This window comes from Equus caballus, chromosome 6 (genome assembly GCF_041296265.1).
Source record: "Equus caballus isolate H_3958 breed thoroughbred chromosome 6, TB-T2T, whole genome shotgun sequence".
NCBI classification, from domain to species: domain Eukaryota; kingdom Metazoa; phylum Chordata; class Mammalia; order Perissodactyla; family Equidae; genus Equus; species Equus caballus.
In genome coordinates, this window is record NC_091689.1 from 22,774,775 (window position 1) to 22,798,508 (window position 23,734).

At 43.1% G+C, this 23,734-nt stretch overlaps 1 protein-coding gene across 4 annotated transcripts in view; it reads right to left on the reverse strand.

Annotated features, from left to right (window-relative positions):
- The window catches only part of IQCA1 (IQ motif containing with AAA domain 1), a 162,499-nt gene that overhangs the window by 108,525 nt on the left and 30,240 nt on the right, over window positions 1–23,734 (reverse strand). For all 4 annotated transcript variants that reach the window (XM_070269560.1, XM_070269558.1, XM_070269561.1 and 1 more), the window contains one exon: window positions 12,191–12,396. In XM_070269560.1, coding sequence (XP_070125661.1) covers window positions 12,191–12,396 — 206 coding nt within the window. The remainder of the gene's footprint in view (window positions 1–12,190; window positions 12,397–23,734) is intronic.

Here is a 23,734-nt window from a genome sequence, read left to right on the forward strand (position 1 = left end):
ATGAGTGGTGCTAGGTCCGTGCCCCGGATCTGAACGGCAAACCCCAGGCTGCCGAAGTGGAGTGTGTGAACTTAACCACTACGTCACCGGGCCAGCCCGTGGAAGCTTCCTTCTTGATTTGAAAGTATTATCTTTACTCATGCTTGAATCCTGCAGGAACTTCCCTCCCCAGTTCTCTGCCTACTTTTATTTTATTAAAAGGATTTGTCCATCAACTCCTCTTTATTTAAATGAGTAACTATCCCCCTTCCTGACTCAAGAATCCAGAAAGCTTAGAAAAGTAGTTAGAGGAGGAAAAATGTAAGTTAGCAACATGCCCAGATATGCATGTTTTAAGCTCATTTCTTATGTGCCACTTTCAAAAATAAATAATCTTTTATAAACAGCAACAGAGTGAATTACAGGAAAGGGCGGCTTTAGGGCAGAAAGGTTAATTCTGAAGATCCTCCAACCTCATTTGATCCAGTGGCAAATGCATGTTTATGAAACACAAAGGCACAATAACTTGTGTCTGAAGTAATACATACATGTTGACGTGTCACCATATGACGCAGAAATTAAGAGCTTGCTAAAACAAACCAAAAGGCCATATATCCCGAGAGCTATCTGTCCCCTGTCACAGTGTTAAGTGCCATAAAGGAGATGGCTCCAAAGTCATCTGACTGTGCCAGTGACAGGGGCTTCAGCAGAGAGGCAGGGTATATGGGGGCTTGGCTTCACATTCCCAGCATAATACCGGTTTTAATTTTGCAGTAGTGTTCCGCCACTTCTCGGTGTGACTCCCTCCACTTCCCCACCTCCCTGAAGGGACACAGAGGGGGAGAGTACCTCTAGCCCAAGGTCACTCCAAGGACAGTCCAAGGACCAGGAGCATCAGCATCTCCCGGGAGCTTGTTAGAAATTCAGACTCTGCACCATAGACCCAGGCAACGAAAGCAAACATAGAAGAGAGGGATTACACCAAACTCAAAAGCTTCTGCTCAGCGAAGGAAATAACGAAATGAAAAGGCAACCTACAGAACTGGAGAAAATAATGGCAAACCATGTATCTGCTAAAGGGTTAACATCCAAAATATAGGAGGAATTCCTACAACTCGATTGCCCGATTAAAAAATGGGCAAAAGAACCGAATAGACATTTCTCAAAAGAGGACATACAAATGGCCACCGGGTATGTGAAAAGGTGCTCAGCATCACTAATCATCAGGGAAATGCAAATGAGAACCACAGTGAGATGTCACCTCCCACTTGTTAGGATGGCTGTTATCAGAGAGATGAAAGATAACAAGTGTTGGTGAGGACCTGGAGAAAAGGGCACCCAGGTGGGAATGGAAATTGGTGCGGTTATTATGGAAGGCAGTATGAAGGTTCCTCAAAAAATTAAAAATACTATATGAACCACCACGGGATCCAGCAATCCTCTTTCTGGGTATGTACTTAAAGGCAGTGAAATCAGGATCTTGAAGAGTTAAATGCACTCTGTGAAGTGACAGAAAAGGTATCTATTGGTCTCTGCCCCTGGTTCCTGACACAGAGCTCCTAAAACCCTTGGGATTTCCTGGGTGATAGGAGTGTCTTCTGTTCTAATGAGGAAACACTTGGTGGTCTCCTGGATGGAGGTTGGTCACCAGAAAGACGAAGCATAATTAGAAGCTAGGAAATTTCGACACCACTCTCTATCCTCCAAGAAGGCAAGAAGAGATGGAAAGTGAGTTAATGTCGATCACGCCTACGTGAGGAGGCCTCCACAAAAATCCAAAAAGTATGGGGTTTGGAGAGCTTCTGGGTTGGTGAACACGTGGAGAGAGGATGGAAGCTCTGTGCCCTTCCCCCATACCTTGCCCTACGCATCTCTTCCATCCGGATGTTCATCTGTATCCTTTACCATATCCTTTTATAATAAACCAGTAAATACAAGTGTTTCCCCGAGTTCTGTGAGCCACTTTAGCAAATTACCAAACCCGAGGGGGAAGTCGTGGGAACTCCGATGTATAGCCAGTCAGAAGTATAGGGGACAACGTGGGGTTTGCAATTGGCATCTGAAGTGGGGGGGCAGTCTTGTGGGACTGAGCCCTCAACTTGTGGGATACGACGCTATCTCTAGGTAGTATCAGAATCGTGTTGACCACAGGACACCCAGCTCGTGTTGCAGAGGATTGCCTGATGCGTGGAAAACCCACATACCTGGTGCCAGAAGGAAGGGAAGTATTGTGAGTGTGGTAGCAAGTGCGAGAGTAAAGGAGAAACACGTAGGAGGAGGTGTCTTTTCTTATGCACACACCCATGTTCATTGCAGCATTATTCACAACAGCTGAGATACGGAAACAACTTCAATGTCCATCGACGAAAACACAGATAAAGAAAATGAGGTATAGACATACAATGGAATATTATACAGTCATAAAAAAGAAGGAAATCCTGCCTTTTGTGACAACATGGATGAACCTGGAGGACATTATGCTAAGTGAAAGAAGTCAGACACAGAAGGACCAACACTGCCTGAACTCACTGACACGCGGAATCTGAAATAGTCAACACGTAGAAGCAGAGAGTAGAATGGTGGTTGCCAGGGGCTGGTGGGCGGGGGTGGGGGTGGGGGTGGGGGCGGGGGGAGAGTAACCAGGGGTTATTAGTTAAAAGGGACAAAGTTCCAGTCATATAAGATGAGTAAGTCCTAGAGATCCATATAGCTTACAGCCAGGAGTTAACAATACTGTATTGTGTATATAAAGATTTCTTAAGAGGGGAAGTCCTATGTTAAGTGTTCTTATTACACACAAAAACAATAAATCAGTATAAAGAGTGGGAGGTAATTTAAAAAATGCAGACTCAATTCCCACTGGTGACCTACAGAACTTCTGGGGGTGGGGCCCAGAAATCTGCGTTTTCACAGGCTTTCCAGCTGATTCTGATGAGTGCTCCTGCTGGAGAGGCACCGCTGTCTGGCCCAACGTGAATTACAACGTGTCGCTGGAGCTTCAGCTTTCAGAAACTGCCTATTAATTCAGCTAAGCTCAGCACACGTGTTGCCGAATCCCAGGCCCTGTGCCGGGTTCGAGGGAAACCTCAGGAAGACAGCACTGTCCTGCCCCCAAAAGGCTTGCAACCCAGAGGGAAAGACCGAAGAACAATGGAGGGGACAGTGGGAGACAGGAGTATGCCCTAGAGTGTCTGTGAGCCCACAGAGAGCGAGTCTGTCCACGGCCTTTACAAGGAGCCTCAGGGCCGGTCTTCCAACACGACTGGGTGCCTGGACGAACCACCAGAGCCTACAGCTGCTGCGTGTTCTTAATTTGATTTACCATGATGACTGACACCAAAATACGCAATTTCACGTGGGCGTGCACCTGTCCCCAAGGCCCGTGTGAATAATGCCCGGAACCTTAAATTCTCACCCCACCTCTTCTTGTGTCTCCCACTCAACCTCATATATTTTCCCCCAAAGCAAATGGCAGAAAATGGTTGCTCGCTTTCTCATATGAGTGACCTGCACGTGTCCGCATCTCTGCAGACCACAACTGTTTCCGTGAATTCACTGAAGGAATCAAAAATACTGGGTCCCCAACCCACCTCCCTGGGTGTGACCATCCCTCCCCACCGTGCTTCTGAAACGTTTTTCCTTCCGAAAGTCATTCTTGCTCCATGTAGACAACTTGGAATATAAAGGAAAAGAACGAATAGAGCCGCGATCCCACTACCCAGAAGATATCAACTGTGACCATTCTGGTGGTTTCTTTTTGATGTCCTTAAAAGCCCTCAAAGGGAAGAATTCTGAGCCTTTCCTTGAGAGCCGCTTCCGGTTTTACACAACGCTCACATTTCAGAAAGTCTTCACTCACCCGGGTTTTAGTTCTGACAGTAACCAGCCAAGTTTTTAGCCAACTTGTCTGACTTCTCTGAGTCCACTTTGTCATCTCTACAGCGACCGGAGCAAGCCAGCTTTCTCAAATCCCATGACCCCTCTCTCTCTTTCTCCCTTTTATTACACGGAACCATCACCACGCTCTGGCTAAAGATGCTTAGAAGGAGGGGAAAGAGAAAGCAGGAAGCAGGAAAGCCCTGGGCTTCCCGCTGGTACCCAACAAGCCACATAGCCTTGGGCAACTGCCATCTTTTCCTACAAAATGACACTGAATGCTTACTGCACATGGAGTCTCAAGGACAAGGCTTCTGCTCCTGGAATGCTTGGAACAAGGAGAAAAGCTTGGTATTTTGGAATCAAGACACCTGAGTGTGGATTCCAGCCCGCCCTCTCTCATGAGTCACGAATCCTGGGAAAGCGGCTCAACCTTTCTCAGCCTGGGGATCCTGGAAGAGCATCCATGGGAAGCCCCGAGTGTGGTCCCTCTTGCAGGAGCCGCGGAGAGATCCAGAAGAAAGGCCCAGCTTCTGAAGGAGTCACTAGCGATGGGAGTTGGTGGAGGCCCGAGGGCCTGGGAGATGCGGGCGGGGGCTGGAGTGGGGAGAGACTCGCGTGCAGCCTTCTGCGCATAGGTGACACTTGCCTTTCTCCGAAGTTCTGCCTCGCTCCAAATATACTCCTCACCCTCAGGAAACTCCTGCTTATCGCCGGAAGCTCTACTGGGCACGGAGTACCGTCCAGGTTAGTCCTACTGTCCCCTCCAGGGAAAGTTCCCGGAGCCCTAGATTGGCATAAACTTGGGGAGCGAGAGACAAGGAGTCTGGAGGTGTCCCCAGGTCCACACACCTTCGAATCACAAAGCTTAACTGGCAGAACTGTACACAAAAGGGCGGATCTTACTGCATTTAAATTACAGCTTAATTTTAAAAATGAGAACAAATGAACCAAGCATTCCGAGACGTCTTCCTGCGATCTGGAGACAGGCCGCTCCCGCCCCCGCCCGGGGAGACTTAGCACATTCCATCCTGTCTTTTTTGTTTGCCTGCCCTGTGACTGTCCCCTCAGCTTTATCCCCACCCCCAGCCCTTGCGGCCCTCCTTGCCTGCCTCCACCGCGGCCTCTCCTGTAGATTGAAAACGCAGCATTTTGAAAAGATGCTCATGCCTGCGAATATAAAGCTCGCAGATCCAGGAATGCAAACTGCAAATTGTGTGTCTGAGAACGTGTTGGCCTTCCTATATGCTTAAAATAATTCCTATATGGGTGTATCATGCGCCACACCTTGTTCTAAGGGCTTTTAGGTATTAATCTGTTATCCGCCCTATGAGGTAGGTACTATTAATATCTTCATTTTTAGATGAGGAAATGGAGGCACAGAGAGGTTAAGTCACTGGTTCAAGGTCACACAGCCTGTAAGAGCTGGAGCTAGCATCTGAACTCAGGCAGCCTGGCTCTGGGATCTCTACTCCTGTGTGTGTGTGTGTGGCATTTATATTGTATTTGTTTCTTATAGATAATAGATACCATCACATCATAAGATTAAAAGGCAGTGGCATTTTAATTCCCAGCCAAGCTCACCCTGCTCTTTCCTCTTAACCATCAGTTCCAATTGATTGTGTGTTGGTTTATAAAATGGAAAAAAGGTGACCTAATTTACATCACTTTCAGATTCCTTAAGATGACATGGATTAACAGGAGTCTGCTAAGGTCAGAGGAGAGATGCCAATGGGCCACTGCTGGAGCCGTCACCCTATTTGGGGGTCTTCCTTCTCTCTGGATTGAAGGATGAGCTGGACGTCAGGCATAGTTTCAACAAAGTAAGGGACAAAATGTAGGTGGGGAGAAATGGCAATGCCCCACAACTGGGCACTTTGCAAAGACCCAAAGGCCTAGGATCAGCCCTGGGTTTCTGAGTTGACAGCCACTCAGTGGCTCTGATGCCGGTGAGGGAAACAAGGAAGGGACTGCTGAATCTTCAGCAAACAGAGCCCGCCTTCCTATGGACTGACTGGGGGCAGGCAGCCTACCCGGCCTTCAGGGCTCTCACATACAGCCCCAAGGGGTCGGATGAGGCACTCCCAAGACTCTTTGATGATGCTTTAAACTGAAGCTCATCTACGGATCTGGGAACTTAGATGACCGTTTGTGACAGCTCCCAAGCCAAGAGAAATAGCAGTATAGCAAGACATTTTCTGAAAACAAGTGTCCCCACGACTGTGCTGTCCAATATGGTAGCCACCACCAATATGGTAGCACCATTGTGCTGTCCAATATGGTAGCCATGTGGCTATCTAAACTTAAATTAATTAAAACTAAATTAAAGATTCAGATCCTCAGTCACCTTAACCCCCTTTCAAGTGCTCAATAGCCCCACGTGGCTAGTGGCTACTAGAGTGGACAGTGCAGATCCACCGTTTCCACTACCACAGAAAGTCCTGTTGGACAGCGGTGGTCTAGAGTAACACAAACTCCCTTAGTTTTGTCCCTCATCACGAATGATATCAGTGAATGAAAGGGAGAAGAGCGATTATCTCGTGGGGTTGCTGAGGGTTGTAGTAGGCTGGATAAGGGCCCCCCAAAATATTGGGTCCTAATCCCTGAAGCCTATCAATGTTATCTTAGATGGAAAAAGAGTCTTTGTAGATGAGATTACATTTAGAATCTTCAGATGAGATTATTCTGGATTATCTGGGTGGGCCCTAAATGCAGTCATAAGTATCCTCAGAAGAGAGAAGCAGAGGGAGCTCAGACACACAGAATAGGAGGAAGCCACGTGACCCCAGAGGCAGAGACTGGAGCGACGGGGCCACAAGCCAAGGAATGCTGGCGGTCTCCAGAAGTGGGAAGAGGCGAGGAACAGACTCTCTTCCAGAGCTTTTGGAGGGCACACAGTCCTGCTGATGCCTTGATTGCAGACTTCTGACTTCCAGAACTGGGAGAAAATAAATTTCTATTGGTCGAAGCCGCCAAGTTTGTGGTAATTTGTTACAGCAGCAATAGCAAATTCACTTGCTGTTCGTGCCCTGTTGAGTGGATTCAGACTCCTAGCCACCCTGGGGACAGCAGAGCGGAACCCTGCCCTGTCTTTCTGCGCCATCCTCTCCCCTTCCAGGGCTATATCAGACAATGCTTCGCTGCTATTCATAGGCTTTTCATGGCCAGTTTTTTCAGAAGTGGGTGGGCCAGGTCCTTCTTCCTAGTCTGCCTTAGCCTGGAAGCTCCACTGAAACCTGTCCACCATGGGTGACCCTGCTGGTGTTTGAAATCCCGGTGGCATAGCTTTCAGCATCACAGCAACACTCAGCTGCCACAGTACGACACCTGACTGTCAGGTGGTGTGGTTCCCTGACTGGGAAATGAACCCTGGGCCACAGCAGTGAGAGCACCAAATCGTGACCACTGGACTATCAGGGCTGGCTAGGAAATTAACACAAGCATTAAATTAATTATGCATAAGGCACTTAGAATTCTTAGTCCAGAAAAAGTGCCCAATAAATGTTAGCCTCTATTATTATCGCTATTACTGAATACACACCTACAGCATCCAATCACCGAAATGGTTCTAACGACAAGGGCGGCCAGTGGTGAGTTATGGGGAACGAGCCCCATGTTTGAGTTAGGACTCAGGGGGTACGAGGAGGGACCGAAAGCTGAGTAGAAGTTGGTGCTGGCTCGATGAGCAACGGGAACGCCCAGCAACTGAAATCATGTTTTCAGGACTGCAATATTTGACAAAAACAGCTATTTCAAATAGTTCAGGCTGTACAAAGGACAGTAAACACAACCGCCACGCTATCCAGAAGATTCTAGGCCCCTAGGGCATGATGTGAAGCAAAGGGAAACACACCCGAGGAGGGGGCGTAAGGGTGCATAGCTGAGAGCCTGGCGCCTCCCTCTGCTCCACTGGGCAGGACAGAGATGACAGAGTGTGGCCATTGGGACGGGAGAAAGTATCAGCCACGTTGTCACCGTGACTCCACAGCCAAGAAAATCCAAGAGCATCATCTGAAAACCATGAGAACTAATTTGAGAGTTCTGGAACGTGATGGTGCAAATTACATAAAAGTCTACAATGGATAATAACAGGAAATAATAATTGGAGAAAATCTCATTTAAAATAGGAAAGATACCTATAAAATTCATAACTTCAACAAGAACCTCGTGGGACCCAGGGATTTCGTTTGCACCATCTCACTTAATCCCCACAGTCACTGTACCATCACTGCCTTTCACAGACGGCCAGCATGAGGCTCAGAGCAGCGATGCCCAGGGCACAGGGCCAGCCAGGGTGCAGTTAGCAGGAACTGGGCAATGGATTCCTAGCGGCTGTATTATTTCTCTCCTTCTCTCTCTTTCTTTCTCTCTCTTTCTAGCTTTCCTATAGGTCAGTACAAAAATAAAAGGCAAATGATAACTTGGAAGGCATTATTGCAATCATACATCAAAAAAAGCTTTAGCATCAGTAATATACATATAACTACATTTTAGAGATCACTTGAAAAAAAGACATCACAAAGGGAAGCAGATAAATGACAGGGCAGTTCACAGAAGAAGAAAGGCTATTGACAAAAACCCAAAAGATTTCAACCTCCTTATTAATCAAATAAATGCAAATTAAAAGTTACTGAAATAGCATTTTTTTCTCTTATAGATTTGACAAAAGATTAAAAAGGTAATAATAAATTCATTAACTAGTGCATCCATGCAATAGAATGTTAAGCAATCATTAAAAATATCTTTTGGAAAATATTTTAAGGACATGGGAAAATCCAATGTTAAATCAAAAAATAGAAAAAGAATTAATAAAACTGTCATTAAAATATATATATGAGAGAAAAAGACTAGAAGGAACTTTTCCAAAAATTTTTACAATAGCTATCTCTGTATGCTGAAATTATAGATGATTTTAATTTTCTTCTTTAAACTCTTCTCTATCTTGTGAATTTTCTACAATGAGCTTATATTACTTTTAACATTGGGAAAAAATACTTCCTTTAAAATAATTTTAAAATGGACTTAAAAACCAAATTCCAGGGGCTGGCCCCGTGGCCGAGCAGTTAGGTTCGTGCGCTCCGCTGCAGGCGGCCCAGTGTTGCGTTGGTTCGAATCCCGGGCGCGGACATGACACTGCTCATCAGACCACGCTGAGGCAGCGTCCCACATGCCACAACTAGAAGGACCCACATCGAAGAATATACAACTATGTACCGGGGGGCTTTGGGGAGAAAAAGGAAAAAATAAAATCTTTAAAAAAAAAAAAAAAAAACCAAATTCCAGCATAACCCCTTTTGGCAACTCTTAAGTATTGATTAAATGAGCTTAGAATAGGTATTCTCAGTTGTGGGAACATATATGAATTGTGACGTGTAGGAATTTTTTAAGTTGTCGTGTGTCCTTGTGGAATTTATCCTGAGGATGGATCATGTTTCATGTTTCAAAGACAATATTTACTTTTTATTTGTCTTTGATTTAAAAAAGCAAGGAAAGGGACTTTGTCAAAGTCAATCAGATAAATGTAATCCAATTATGAAAATAAATTTGCCCTCGACCTTCCATTACTTCAAAAAGAGGAATCTTTCCATCTCCGTGCGTTTCACACGGCAGATCCACGGCAGCTGCTCTGATTTGGCCCCCAAACTGCCCGGTCAGAAGCATCAGGATGAAGCGTTCTCGAGGGGACTGGCCAGCGAGGCCTGGGTCTACTGTCAGAGGAAGCCACACGACCTCTGAAACAGCAGAAGGGGCCGCTCCAGGTGACACCAGGGCCTGAGAAGCCTCTCCTGACCCTCCCAGGCCCTCAGGTCGGGGGAAACAACCCCCATTGACTGCCAGCCTCACGGTTCCCTCTGCCTTTCCCAAGAGACGACTTCCAAGAGCGGGTTATGAAGGAATTGCGTTAATCTACTTTTCTAAAACTAGGATGTTTTAAAAATGTAAAATGTTTATTTTGGATTATCCCAGGTTGATTGCTTGTCTTTCTTATAATATAATTTGAACTCGCCTTTTTATTATAAAAATAAGACACTGAAAAAAAAAGACTTCTAACAGTACAGAAGAACATGACACTCTCTGGTCCCCAGAGGCAGCTGTGCTAACATCTTCCCGTGCAGCCTTCCAGAAATTTCCCATGCGTATACAAACATACTTAATAAATTAAATGTGCATATGAATATATATACGTATGTCTATGTATGTGTATATGTTATATATTTTAACTTAGGCAGGGTCATAATTGGACACAGCACTTTCAACTTGGTTTTTGTCACCGAACAATAAATTGGATTTTAAAATCATCTATGTAAAAGCAAAGAATCATTTCATTTATGGAAGGTCTCTTTGTGGACACCTATTCTCTGAAGTCCTGAGAAAGGGAGAGAAGTTCCCAATAACGGAGGTTCATGAACCCAGGGCACGTCACCCTCCTCAAGACCAAAATGAAGGTTTGAATTAGAAACCAAGGTGACGGACTGAGAAGACTCAGTTCTTTTGACACAATGCCTCTCTACCTAAATTTCCATGATTGCACCAAATCATCCCCAGTGTGTTTCCTCCAGATACAATTACGTAATTGGATCAGAACGAAAAACAGCAATACTGTTAGCTTGCACAATTCACTGCTTATGTGTGAAATTTCGAGACCACTCTTCTCTTCTCAGAAGAAGGCACGGTCCTATGGGGGCTTGCTGTTTCTTTGGGGGAGGGGGCGCACGAATGAGCAGATGGTCACAGTATGGTAGGAAGAACAATGGCCTGCTCACGGAGGTCGAGGTGCTCTGCGAGTCTTAACGATCCCACGAAGTAGGTATGAGTCTTGTCCTCATGTCACAGAAGAAGAAACTGACCCAGAGAAGGTAACCGCCTTGTCTAAGGCAACACAGCCAATCCTTGGGGAGCAAGGCTCCAGTCTGTGCTCTTAATCATCATGTGAACTGCCTGCAGGAGGACTGGGGGGCGCTGTCAGAGGTCAAGGAGGAGACAGGCAGGCATCAGGGAGGAAGCACTGAGAATGGGGTTCATAAAGAGTCTCGACTTGTGCAAGAAGCTAGTGAGGTAGAGGGGTGGGGGAAGGGAGAAGAAGGTGGACAAGTGGGGACAGCACCTGAGGCTGTAAGCCCCACCCTCTGAGGGTCTCAGCCAAGGAGGGTGATGGTTGAGACCCTGGCAGAAACCCCAGAGTGGCTGACGAGCATGTGGGAACATCTGTGTGTGTCTTCCTGTGTGTGCAGCATGGTGAGGGGGTTCGATGGTGCCAAGGAGGAGAGGACCTGTGGATGTGGGTCTGAGAGAGCCACCTGTCCCCTGAGACCTGTGCTCCGGGGGACATCAGCATCCTGAGGGAGCCAGTACCGCAGAGGCAGTGGGCTCAGAAACGACAGGCCTGGATTGCAGGTGCCCAGTGACTGGAGGCACATGGCAGAAACCACAGGCTGCCTACCACAGATACAAACATCTTGTAATGTAATTTTTGAGGGGAAGTTTGATTTTCTACTGCCAGCAGATTAAATTCTCTGGTCCTGATGAGCCAACCGAAGCTGGTGTTTGGGCATCTCTGGACCTAACGTGACCATTAAAGAAAACCGATGGCCAGCTCTGGCCTCCATGGCTCTGGGGCTGGTCACACCGTCTGCCCTCTTTCCTTCCTCACTTGAAATAAAACAGAGTTTGAAGCTGCTCTGATCGGGTTACCTACGACGTGTTTGTTCTCCTGTGTGTGCTTCTCTGATAAAGTATACCTTTCAGAAACCATCCCTTGTAAACAAGCTTTAAATCACTTATCATTTCATTTAAGAGCATTACAGAAGACCCTTAATCCAGGAAGGCCTGGGCTTGTTCCCATAACTGCTATGCACCCCTCATTTCAAGGAGGCCTGGGGGCCAGGTGTCAGGTCCCGGCGTCAGCAGCTGCCTCAAAGGATTATGACAGTCAGGGACCATGATTGAAGATCTCCAGCCTCTTATAAGCAGAGAGGCCGGCCAAAGCCCAGAAAGGAAGGGTGGCACGACCTGCTTGTGGCTGCATTCCTTGGCTTTTGGATAGACCTGGCCCGTGAAATCCTCCCATTGTGGGGCTGTATCATCCACCCATGATGCCCAGTTCCATGTGGTCTGAGAAGCATCGTACAGACTGTCGTTTTAAAAAAGATACCAGTAATTTCACTCAAAAAAAATTAGTCCCTGAATTCTTAGCCTTGACATTTCACTTCTCTAAAATGAAAACAAAAATGCTCAAGACTCTGTATCAACACGCTTCTGTGCTTAAAAACATACAAGAATCTCAACCACTACAGAAGACCCCGCCGGGGGCTATCCTCGCGGGGCTCAGGCTCACCTGCACTCGATGAACCAGTGCCGGATCTGGTCTTGAAGGTTCTCCTTGATGTCTGTGCCTTCCACTAATTTCAGGCTGTCCTTGATTGTGATCAGAGCCTCTTTGTAGTCCTCTTCATGCCGGCTCTGCACCTCGTTCCGCAGGCTGATCACCTTTTCGGCCTGGATTATTGTAGCGCTGACTTTATTAAACAGAGGAGGTGGATTCTGAAAAGAGAAGCAAAAAGATTTGAGATCATAAAGGTTACAGAGCTGGCAAAAAAATATTAGACACTATTGAAAGACATCTGTATCTTCAATGGTGTCTTACCAAAGGCTCCGGAACAAAGGAATCCGGCCCGGCAGGAAAGTCTGAAGGAGTGATTCACCACCATGGGGCGGAGGGCTGGCCATCACTCTATACTGTTGCCCAGAATCGGGCTGAGGGGGGGAGTTAGCTTGAAAAACGCATATTCAATAGACCTTTTTAAAAAAAATCATTCAAACTACAGAAAATTAAGCTTTTCCAAATCTTGGCTGGTGGGAGAGCAAAGAATATAGAGTAAGAAAGTATTTGAAGCAAGAGCTGGTGAAAAGAGTTTGGCTGCTCTGATTTCAAGAAAAACCACCAAAATCAACCCTGAAAATATCTGTTCTATTGTTACAGACCTCCAAAGAAGGAAATTCTCTGTTGACTCTAGATATTCACCCTGATATTACATCTTATTACTAGAATATTCTGGGGCCAGCCCGGTGGCATAGTGGTTAAGTTTGTGCACTCCGCTTCCGTGGCCTGGGGTTTACAGATTTGGATCGTGGGTGCGGACCTACACACCACTCATCAAGCCATGCTGTGGTGGCATTCTATATGCAAAATAGAATAGGATTGGCCCAGAAGTTAGCTCAGGGCCAATCTTCCTCACCAAAAAAAGAAGAAGAAGAAGAAGAAGAAAAAGAATGTTCTTTCTCAAAATCTGCTGACCAGCAAGTCAAAAAATATCTGGCTATTGAGGACCAACTATAGATGTTTAGCACTGGGCCAGCATCTGTGGAGCCCTGTGGTAAGAGGAAATACAGAATCACTTGGAGACATAATTCTTGTTCTTTGGAATCCCTAAAGAAATGAAGTTGGCAGCAGATGAGTAATGCACGTCATAATAGGGAACAATGTCAGGTAATCTGTAAGTGTCTATATTGTGGATTTGGATGGAAAGAATAAGAGGAACTTGGAGAAGAAAATCACGTATGGAGCTGGTGCTGCCTGGAATCATAGGTATGAGAGTTGAAGGATGGTTCTCCTTTACAGATAAAGATACCGAGCCCTAAGGAGTTCAGAGACTCAGTCCAGGTCATGTGGCAAAAGAAGGGCAAATCCAGTGGTGTGCTGGACCAACCCGCAATGGCGTGTGAGATCCAACAGATACATTTTCAGAAATTGTGCAAGCTGGTTGCCAAAATGCTAAATTAACAGCCATTTAAAAATGCTAAATTATATAAATTTATACTTAAACAAGTTACATTAAGAACAAAAGTTATCAATGCTCAAAACTCATCACTTCCTAATTATTTTTACTGGATTTTATGATCACCTATGCTCCCGACATTATTTATATCTGTTGTATCTCTACGTTGAAGATATTGTATAACGGCGTGCTACAGTGCGTATCTTCCCCACTGTGTTCATTCAGGTTAGTAGCTTCAAGTTGGCTGTGGTGAGAATATTTACACCATGGAAATTAGCAAACACTATTAATCAAGACTTCATGTATTGTTGTGATTTCATTGTCTAGACTTAAGAAAATGGTAGAAAAATAATAATGCAGAGAAACATAAAAACGTGCCATGTCTGTATCAGTTATATTGTGACTATCACAAAAATTTGAGGAAATAGTCTTCCAATATTCAAATACTGTAATCTGATTCAGCAAAGGCGTGCCCAATTTTAAAAAGTGATGAACGAGTGAAATTCTGATATACACTTTGTTGTTTCACCTTGCTCATTAAGGCAAATAAAAATATCAATCATCATTCATCTCAGAATGACATTCGTCAATTACAACCACAGGCTGACAACAGATCCAAGAGTTTAGAAAAATCCAGTAAAGCCTTCTGTGAGAATTGATGGCTATGTGGAATTTGCAACAAAGAGCAGTATATATTTTGTTATTTGTAAACTGTGTCCACATCCTTATATCAATGGAATTATAATAAATTAGGTATGAATAGATATCATATATTTTTTCTGAAGAGCCATAGTTAAGTATTACCAGCCCACCACTGCATGCATCCAAGACTAGAACTCAGTTGTCCTAGAAGGTCCTCTCATCACTCATTGGTCATGTGCATCCTACCCATGGTCCAGCTTCTGTGAGCCTTCCTTCCCAAAGAGGCTATGTGATGTGGAATCGTCAAAGAGTGCTCAGACTCTAGGGCAAAGCTAACCTTGAAGGATGTTTGTTGACTCAGAAGCATAAAAGTAATTTCCTCTTCTTGGAAAAGGGGAAAACATAAGCCAAGGCACTGAAGTGGAAAGAGAAGGCAGGCTGTGGGTAAGAGATGTGTAGAAGAATTAGCAAATCTACAAATCCTTTATACAGAGCAGTGGCTCTTAACTTTTTTGTGTCTCAGAGACCTTTGTCTGGTGAAGCCTATGGATTGATTACTTCTCAAAATAATGTTTGCAAATGCATAAAAGTAAAATACATAAATTGATAAAGGAAACCAATTACAGTCATGTACCATATAATGACATTTTAGTCAACGACAGACCGTATATACGATGGTGGTCCCATAAGATTAGAACCATGTAGCCTAGGTGTGTAGTAGGCCATGCCATCTAGGTTTGTGTAGCTACACTCTGTAATGTTCAAACAATGACGAAATTGCCTAATGACCCACTTCTTAGAATGTGTCCCCATCCTTAAGTGACACATGACTGCGTATTGACACCCAGCTCTATTTGGTGGTGATTAGACTTGGGTCATGGGTTATTGAGAGGAAGCACAGAGGTAAAGTGCCTTTTCATCACCTCATATCAAGGGTACACACTATCAACGTGATTTATGACGCTGTTAACCTTGATCACCTGGCCGAGGAAATAGCTGTCAGGTTTCCCACTCTCAGGTTTTGTCTCTGCTCCCACATTTATTAATTTATTCAGTCTTTTATTTATATCAGTATGGACTCAAGGATATTTATTTTATACCTTGGGTTACAAGACAATACTACTTTACTACTTTGTTGTTCAAGCTGTCCCAGGGTTGGCCTCTGGAAGCTCTTTCAGTTGTACTTAGCTCCTGTGTCACTGTGGAATAACCTCCATCGTTGTGTGTATGTATGTGTCCTTTGTGTGTACTCGTTTTACATGCACATAATTTTAAAACCTCAAATAACTGCCTCCTCAGTTGTCTCACATCCCCCAAGTCTAAGACCACAGCAATAGGGAAAGGTTAGTTTCTTCAATAAATGATGTTGGGAAAGCTGGATGCGCACATGCAGAATGAACTTGGATCCTTACCTCACACCATATACAAACGTCAACTCAAAATGGCTTACAGATTTGAACATAAGACCTGGAAACATAAAACTACTATAAGAAAACAAAGGGAAAAAGCTTCTTGACATTGATCTTGGCATGGAATTTTTGGATAGGACGCTAAAAGCACAGGCAACAAAAGCAAAAACAGACAAGGGGGATTAAACTAAAAACCTTCTGCACAGCAAAGGAAACAATCAATAGAGTGAAAACAACAGAAGAAACTTACAGAATAGGAGAAAATATATGTAAATAATATATCTGATAAAGGGTTGATATCCAAAATATATAAGGAATTTATACGACTCAATAACCTGACTAAAAAATGGACAAAGAATCCGAATAGACATTTTTTGGAAGAAGACCTACAAGTGGCCAACAGGTACATGAAAAAGTGCTCAACGTCGCTAATCGTCAGAGGAACGCAAATCAAAACCCCAATGAGATATCACATCAGTTAGAATGGCTATTATCAAAAAGGCAAAAGATAAATGTTGGTGAGGACGTGGAGAAGACAGAACCCTGTACACTGTTGGTGGGAATGTAAATTGGTGCAGCCATTATGGAAACAGTATGGAATTTCCTCAACAAATTAAAAATAGAACTACCATATGTTCCAGCAATTCCATTTCTGGGCATATATCCAAAGGAATTGAAAATGGGGTCTTCAAGACATAACTGCACCCTCACACGCATTGCAGCATTATTCACAATAGCCAAGATATGGAAGCAACCAGGGACCACTTTAAATATGAAAACCCAGATCATTATAAGGAATGTTCTTTTATTATCTCTTTACAATATCCTTCCTCTATTTCCTTAGTTCTTTTTTTTTCCTGGAACTCCTGCAATTTTCTTTACACACATCCCTCATCCTTCCCTTTGTCACTTTGCTATTTTCTGAACTTTCTCTTTCAACTTTGTTGTTTTTTTTATTTTTTAAGTTTCTACTACTATATTTTTACTTTTCAATAGCTCTTTCTTGTTCTTTGATTCTCTTTTTTCAGCATTAGGTTCTAATTGTTGGACTCAATAATCTTCTTTTATTTCTCTAAGGTTATTATTACCTTTAGGATTTTGCTTTTTATTTTTCCCTCATATTGGTTTTTTTTCCAATTTCTTTTCTGTTGGTTGGTTTTGGTCTCTGTCTTTCCTAAGGGTCTGGTGACCTTTGTTGTCCACCCTTATTTAGGAGAGAGGCACCCAAAGCTGTCTGGTAGCTGTGTAAGGGGGTTGCTGACTGGTGGGGACACAGCTGCTTTATGGGAGGAATCTGAATATCAGTATCTGAATGTCTTTCTTTGGAGCTGCTCAGTTTCTGTCGACAGAAATCCTCCAGTCTGTTCCTAAGAGATATAAGCATGACTGCTTGAGAGTTAGGAGCCAAGCAGGGGAAGAGAGCTGGTGGTCCCACTGCTGAGAATATGGACCTCCTGTTAATCCTCCCTTTCAGAACAGGACCTCGCTCACTCCCCACTGCGCAGAAAGAGCAAGATAAACGTGCGTATTTCCTCTGCGGAGTTAACCAAAACCCCCTAACACAACTCACGCTTCTTTGTTATGATTTTTTCAGCATCAACATGTTTGAAGTCTCTCTCCTGTCAATAGCGTATAACTGGCTTTTGAAAAACGCAATCTGAGAATTATAGAAAAGAGGAATTTTATTCATTTATGAGGATAAAATATTTGGAGAGAATCCTACCCTCTTATGTTTTCTTGTTGAATACACTTGCTTGTTTTTCCTTTCCTACCTTCTGTTGGGTTTGTGGAATGAGCTTTAATCATTCTTGTCATGGAGTGGTTTACAAATTATGCATCTTATTTTTAATTTTCTGCCAGTATTCTTAAATTTTCAACATGTTAATTAACACCTATACTTCTATCCATGTCTAGAATTCATCAGTATCTACGCAATTTCCTTGAGCAAGGCTGGGACCTCTGCATGTGTTCACTATTCTCCCCCCAAACTTTCATACTATAATCACAGACTGTGATTAATTTTTTTAATCAATAACTATTTAAATTTAACCATAAGTTGTTCTAGTTTCTTTGTTTAGTCTTCTTTTTCTTTCTCATACTCAGTTTTCATTTTGCTGAAGCATATCCTTGAGTGTAACTTTCAGAGTGGATATGGTCTGCCATAAATATTCTAAGTACTTGCATTTCTAAGATGTCTTCATTTGTCCCCTTCTACTTGAATCGCAGTTTCATAGCAACCATGAAGGATACGTCTTCTAAAACACAGAGACGCCAGTGAATAGTTTGTTGGAAATTTAAGTGCTGTTCCTTTGTAGATAAGCTGTTCACTCCCAGGATGCTTTACAAGTTTTGAAAGTTCATCCAAATGCATCCAGGTGTGGGCATTTCTTCATTCATCATATTTTCCATTTGGTGGGTCCACTATGTCTTCTCTGCAAATTTTCCTCCCATTATTTTTTTTCCATTTCTGTCTCCACAACAAATATTAGCTAAATGCCAGACCCCCAGATTGAGCTGAAGTTTTCTCATGTTTTCCATCTCCCCTTTACCTATTTGCAATATGTTATAGGAGATTTCTTTATCTTCCAGAACTTATCTGGCTTCCAGTGATGTCCATTGATTAGAATTTTAAGAGGGTTATTATCGGTTTTTTTTTTTTGAGCATGCTTTTATTTTCCTAGAATTTTTTCTTATTTTATATTTGCTCCTTTCCTGTTTTTCCTGGTCACTTTGAGGGAATTTTTTTAGATGTAACATATCCTCAAATATACTAGCGAGTTATTTTTTTCCAAATTCTCTTTTTTCCTCAAAATTCTGGGGAGCTACTAAAAAATACAGATTCCTAGTTCCATCCTGGAGGCGAAGAAGAACGAGAAACTAGTGGTTTTGGAAAATCTTCAGATGAGTCTGATAATTATCCAGGTTTAAGGAAACACGGACTGCTCCTGAGAAGAGGTGGGTAACCTACAGCCCACAGGTCAAAACTGTCCCATTGCACGTTTTGTAAATAAAGTTTTATTGGAACACAGCCCTGCCCATTCAGGTAATATTGTCTATGGCTGTTTTCACACGACAGTGACAATGTTGAATAGTTGTGACAGAGACCGTACGGCCTGCAAAGCCTAAAATGATGATGACGAAGAGGAAGCAAGAGGACGAGGAGGAGAAAGGTGAGAAGTAGGAGGAATGCGGGGGAGGAGAAGGAGACAGCGAAGAAGATGCTTAAAAAAAGGAATCAAAGAAGAAGATGCAGGTATCACTTCTACTGTGCACACTCACTCTACAGAAATAATCTCTTAACCCTTACAAAAATCTGGCCAGGCAAGTACTATTTTCATATAACGTGATAAACCAGAGAGGTGAATTAACTTTCCCAAATTCACACAGCTGGCAAATAAATGGAAGAGGCAGGAAACAAGCCATAGTTTATCTGAGCCATGCTCTGGGATTTGGGGCAGGATGCCTGAGCTTAAGTCTTGGCTTGGCCACTTGCTACCTCTGTGATTTTGTACACGGCATCGACTCCCTCAAGGCTCAGTCTCCTCCTCTCTAAGATGGGAACAGCGTTAGGCTGTGAAGACTGAATGGAACCGTCCACGTAAAGCCCTGTCCAGAGCCTGGCACCGAGCGTGCGCTCAGAGCATGCTCACATAGGTGTTACTGTGACTTGTCATTGCACCAGGTGCACTGACATCTAACTGGGGACACCCAGGGATGCTAGGGGGCTACCGTATAAAGAAAGTTCAGGGATAAGAGGAAAACGTTCAAGTCCGTTTCAAAAGCTGCCAAACAAGTATATGACAAAACTCAAATTTTGCCTCATTTACAAAAGACATTAGTAAGATTGTAAATTTAAATCACCAACTTGGAACAAAAGAGATAATCTTTACAGAGTCAATTCATGTCATCTACTAAAATAAATTCCAAATGGATGAAATAGTTAAATGTAACAAGTATGCATTGCAAACACACACACACTCTCTCTCTCTTAGAAGTACTTATGAACCTCTGGGGGTGTGATTTCTCAACTTGAAACCACAATCGAGATTCTGTTAGAACACAGCATCTGCTTAATGACATAAAGTCAAGGGAAAAAAGATGAAAAGAAAGTCACACATATAATACTTTACAAAAATATGCATTAGAAAGTCTAAGGAAATAAGCCAATTGTCTAAGTTTAGTATGATGAAAAGGTACAACTTTTACTATAGGAAAAATCTCTATAACTACTTTAAAAGAGAATCCAGAATGAGAATCATAGATGATTTTCAAGAACAATGTTACAAATGATCTAAATGGCCTCACTATACGGGCACCCAAAGGAATGCCTTATATTATGTATCTTGTGTCAAAACAGGTGGGAATTTCCCTTACTTAATCATTTAAAAAAGTATCCAATTCTTACATCTTCCAGGTAATGTGTTTTATTCCTAGTGTTTACATTTTAAATGTATGAAATAATAGTTTATAATTCACATAGAGATTTTTATCTAATCTCTCCAACAATTTTTTTAAAATTGACCGTTTTCATGAAGATGTGAAAATGGATCTCTAGGCCAAATGACCCAAATTCACCTCTGAGGAACGTTTTGACGGCTTGTACTAATGTTACGATTCTCTACCAATGAATCACACGATATTGCTTCCCCTCCCATTACATTGTTCTTATGGTAATTTACAGCTTATTTCTTTCATAGACATACAAACTATATTTCAGAAATCTCTCCGCTTTCAGATTTTCCCAATCACCCCATTGACATGGCTCTCTGTCGTGCACATTCTTTCTCTACATTTCCTTACTCAGTTCACACCCATCTTTGAGGTAGAAATGAGGACATGACTCCCATTGAACAGATGAGGACACCGAGGTCCCATAACGAAATGACTTTCCCAAATCACTCTGCGTTAATGAAGATGCCAGCAACAAGGTTTCCCGATTTTCGGTTCTGTGTTTTTCCTATTATGCCATGCTGTGCTGTTAATATGTGTGTATTCATGCGTGTTTCTTCATATAGCCTTTTTCTGACAAAAATACATTTGGGGTCATTTATAGCTTCTTTCTCTAGTTGCTCTTGAATTTAAAGGTTATAATATATTTAGGTCCTATGTTAATGAGCAGCTTTTCCTTTGGGCTAAAACATCTTTTCCTCTTTGGCAACTTTGGTCATAAGGAATTCAAATTCGTTAACTCACCACATAAACAGCAACTCATTTAAAAATAAATTACGAATATTAAAGGGAAATAGAGAACACCATAATATACCATATATTGAAATACATCAGCTGCAGAATAATGCATCTTAATGAAGGCTTCCCATGTGAACAAACCATTATATTTACAAGCTTTCCACAGTTAATGACCCAGAACTGGATAACAAAACCGACGTTTATGGCAAGGTCCTCTGTCAGCAAAAATATACATATTAATAATTGATGTTGCTGTAAAAAACAGGACACAAGACGATGCTTCCCGGGGTTTGTGGGGAAATAGGACTCCATGGTCCATTAATTTAAAATGCTTATGTAATGTTCGATGGCCTTTGTCTTTAAAAATCCTGGTTCAAATCAGTAAGATAAAATGGACATTCGTCCAAATGAAAATCTGTTCAATCTATCCCTCACAAACACACTCGCAAATGTGTGATGTAACGCTGGCAGCTTTTGAAGAAGCTCGTCGTCTTGGGGGGTTTGGCTTTTTCAGGGTGGTTTCTTGTCACCAAAGGCGAAGATGGAGGAGCCAGGGGAAGGGAGGGCATCCTTCCCAAGCACATGACCGTCTCGCGAGATCTCTTGCTGTCATCAATGTGGAGATGAATTAGCTCGGGGCACCTCCTGAACACAGCGTGCGTCCATGTTCTCAGGAGCACGTGGAGGCCGTCTCGGTCAGGTCTCCGGGCTCGCAGCGCACGCTTCCTGCTCTGATTTTGCATGTGGACCGCCTCATGCTGTGGACTGAACTGCTCTTTGGTTGGTGCATTTCAAGATCGCCTGTGTGCATTTCAAGATTGCCTGTGTGCATTTCAAGATCGTGTGTGTGCATTTCAAGATCGCCTGTGTGCATTTCAAGATCGTGTGTGTGCATTTCAAGATCGTGTGTGTGCATTTCAAGACTGTGTGTGGGCGTGAGGTGGGAGGGGTGGGGAGGAGGCTGTTGCTTAGTTCATGAAAATAACCCATTTTGTTCCATCATTTCATTTCAGAGCAATGTATCTATATCTATCTATGTGTTTATACAAACGTACCTCCTCATAAAGATGAACCCAGCGGGAGAAGTGGAAAACAAGATTGTAGGGAGAGCCGGAGCCGATGGTTTTCTCTTGCCCTCTGCTTGTGGTAGTTCTGGGAGGTCTTTATTTTAGGATGCCACAATTTTAGTGGGTGCAAAACTATTAAAGAACAAAAAAATGTTCTAGCCTGTCAAGCCTAACTTCTAAAAATTTTTTAGTAGCTTTAAAAATTTGCTTAATTAGGAGCTGGGCTGCAACAGAGTCTAGTTGAGCTAATTAATCAATTAATTAGTGGTAGAAGTTTAATCTCCTTTTGTGTTCTACTTTCTTTAAAAATGTTTTTAAGTAGACACTTTCAGGGCACTTGTAGTTTGCAAGGCACTATTTTAAGTGGTTTATAAAATATTAACTCATTTATTCCTTATAGTAGCCTGATGGGAAGGTGCTGTTATTATCTTCATTTTATATATGAGGAAATCGAGGCACAGAGAGGTCAAGAAACTTGCCCAGGGTCACACAGTCAGGAAGTGGCAGACTGGGGCTTTGACCCAAGGCATTTACTTCCGGAATCTCTGCTCTTACCCCCTATGCTTTGCTGCATCTCTCCACTGATAGGTTTCTTCTGGCTTAAAACATTTTGTCTGAAAATGCTGTTTTTAGGGGTATTACAGATTATATATATTTTTAAACATACATTTGTAATTTTAATAGATATTGTTGCTCTGCCTTGCAAAAGAGGTTGCACGATTCATTCTCCCCCCGACAATGTATGACAGAGCCCGTTTTTCTACACCTTGCCAACATTGTGACGTTAACATTTCGGATCTTGGCTAACTTAAAAAGGTAAAAAATGGCAATTTAATAAGCATTTTTGAGCATCTAAACCCATGATTATAAGCCATTTGAAGAAAAATAATAGCGAACGCTGACCTGGTGCTTCCTGTGTGCAACGTGTCAGACACTATTTTAAAGGCAGCAATTACAGACAGCAGTTTCTCTGAGACTTCACACAAATCTATGAGCTTGGTGCTGTGACCATCTCCATTTTGCATATGGGGAAACTGAGGCCCCAAGAAGTTGAGTCACCACCCACGTTCACGCAGCTACTAAATGGCAGAAGCAGAATCTGAACACGGGCAGGCTGGCTGCAGAGTTCATGGGCTCACAGCCCTCTCCATGCTGCATTAAATGGCTTTGTAATGGGCCCTAATCTGAAATAAATAAGGGCAAATGTCCTGCCATAGGATGTAGATAAAGAAATCCCGGGACCAGGCGATCAAAGGGAGGGTGAGGAAGACAATTCTTTACATCATTTAATTTCTGATGACCTAGAGACCCGGAACAAGAATAATGCACAATAATAGTGAATAACACTAAGAACAACGCAAAATCAACTAAAGGTTCCCAAAAAACTAGATTGAAAAATCCCATTTAACAGAAAGGGAAATGGTGAATTTTCTTCTTTTTCAAAGCCTCCGAAGCAGACTTTTGAAATCACAGCGATGATTCGGAGCGCCCCCCCCCATCGAGCTCTGATCTTCTCACTCCTCCCAGGAGCCTTCCATGCGTACCTGGACCAGGATCAGAGCTTTTCTTGGTTTGCAGCCCTTTTTCTGGTGCAACACACAGAGTGTGTGTGGTGGTGTGAGCAGCCCCTGTTGTCTCAGGGACATTCGGAATTCTCCCCCGGCAGCTGGATAAAGTAGCTGCAAAGAGATCAGACTTTGTGGGCTGTTCCAACTTCACTGGTTTTTGAGAAACCGATTTCAAGTTCATAAATCTGAGTTGCAAACAACAAAGGCCAAGATGTTTTAGATTTTGAAAT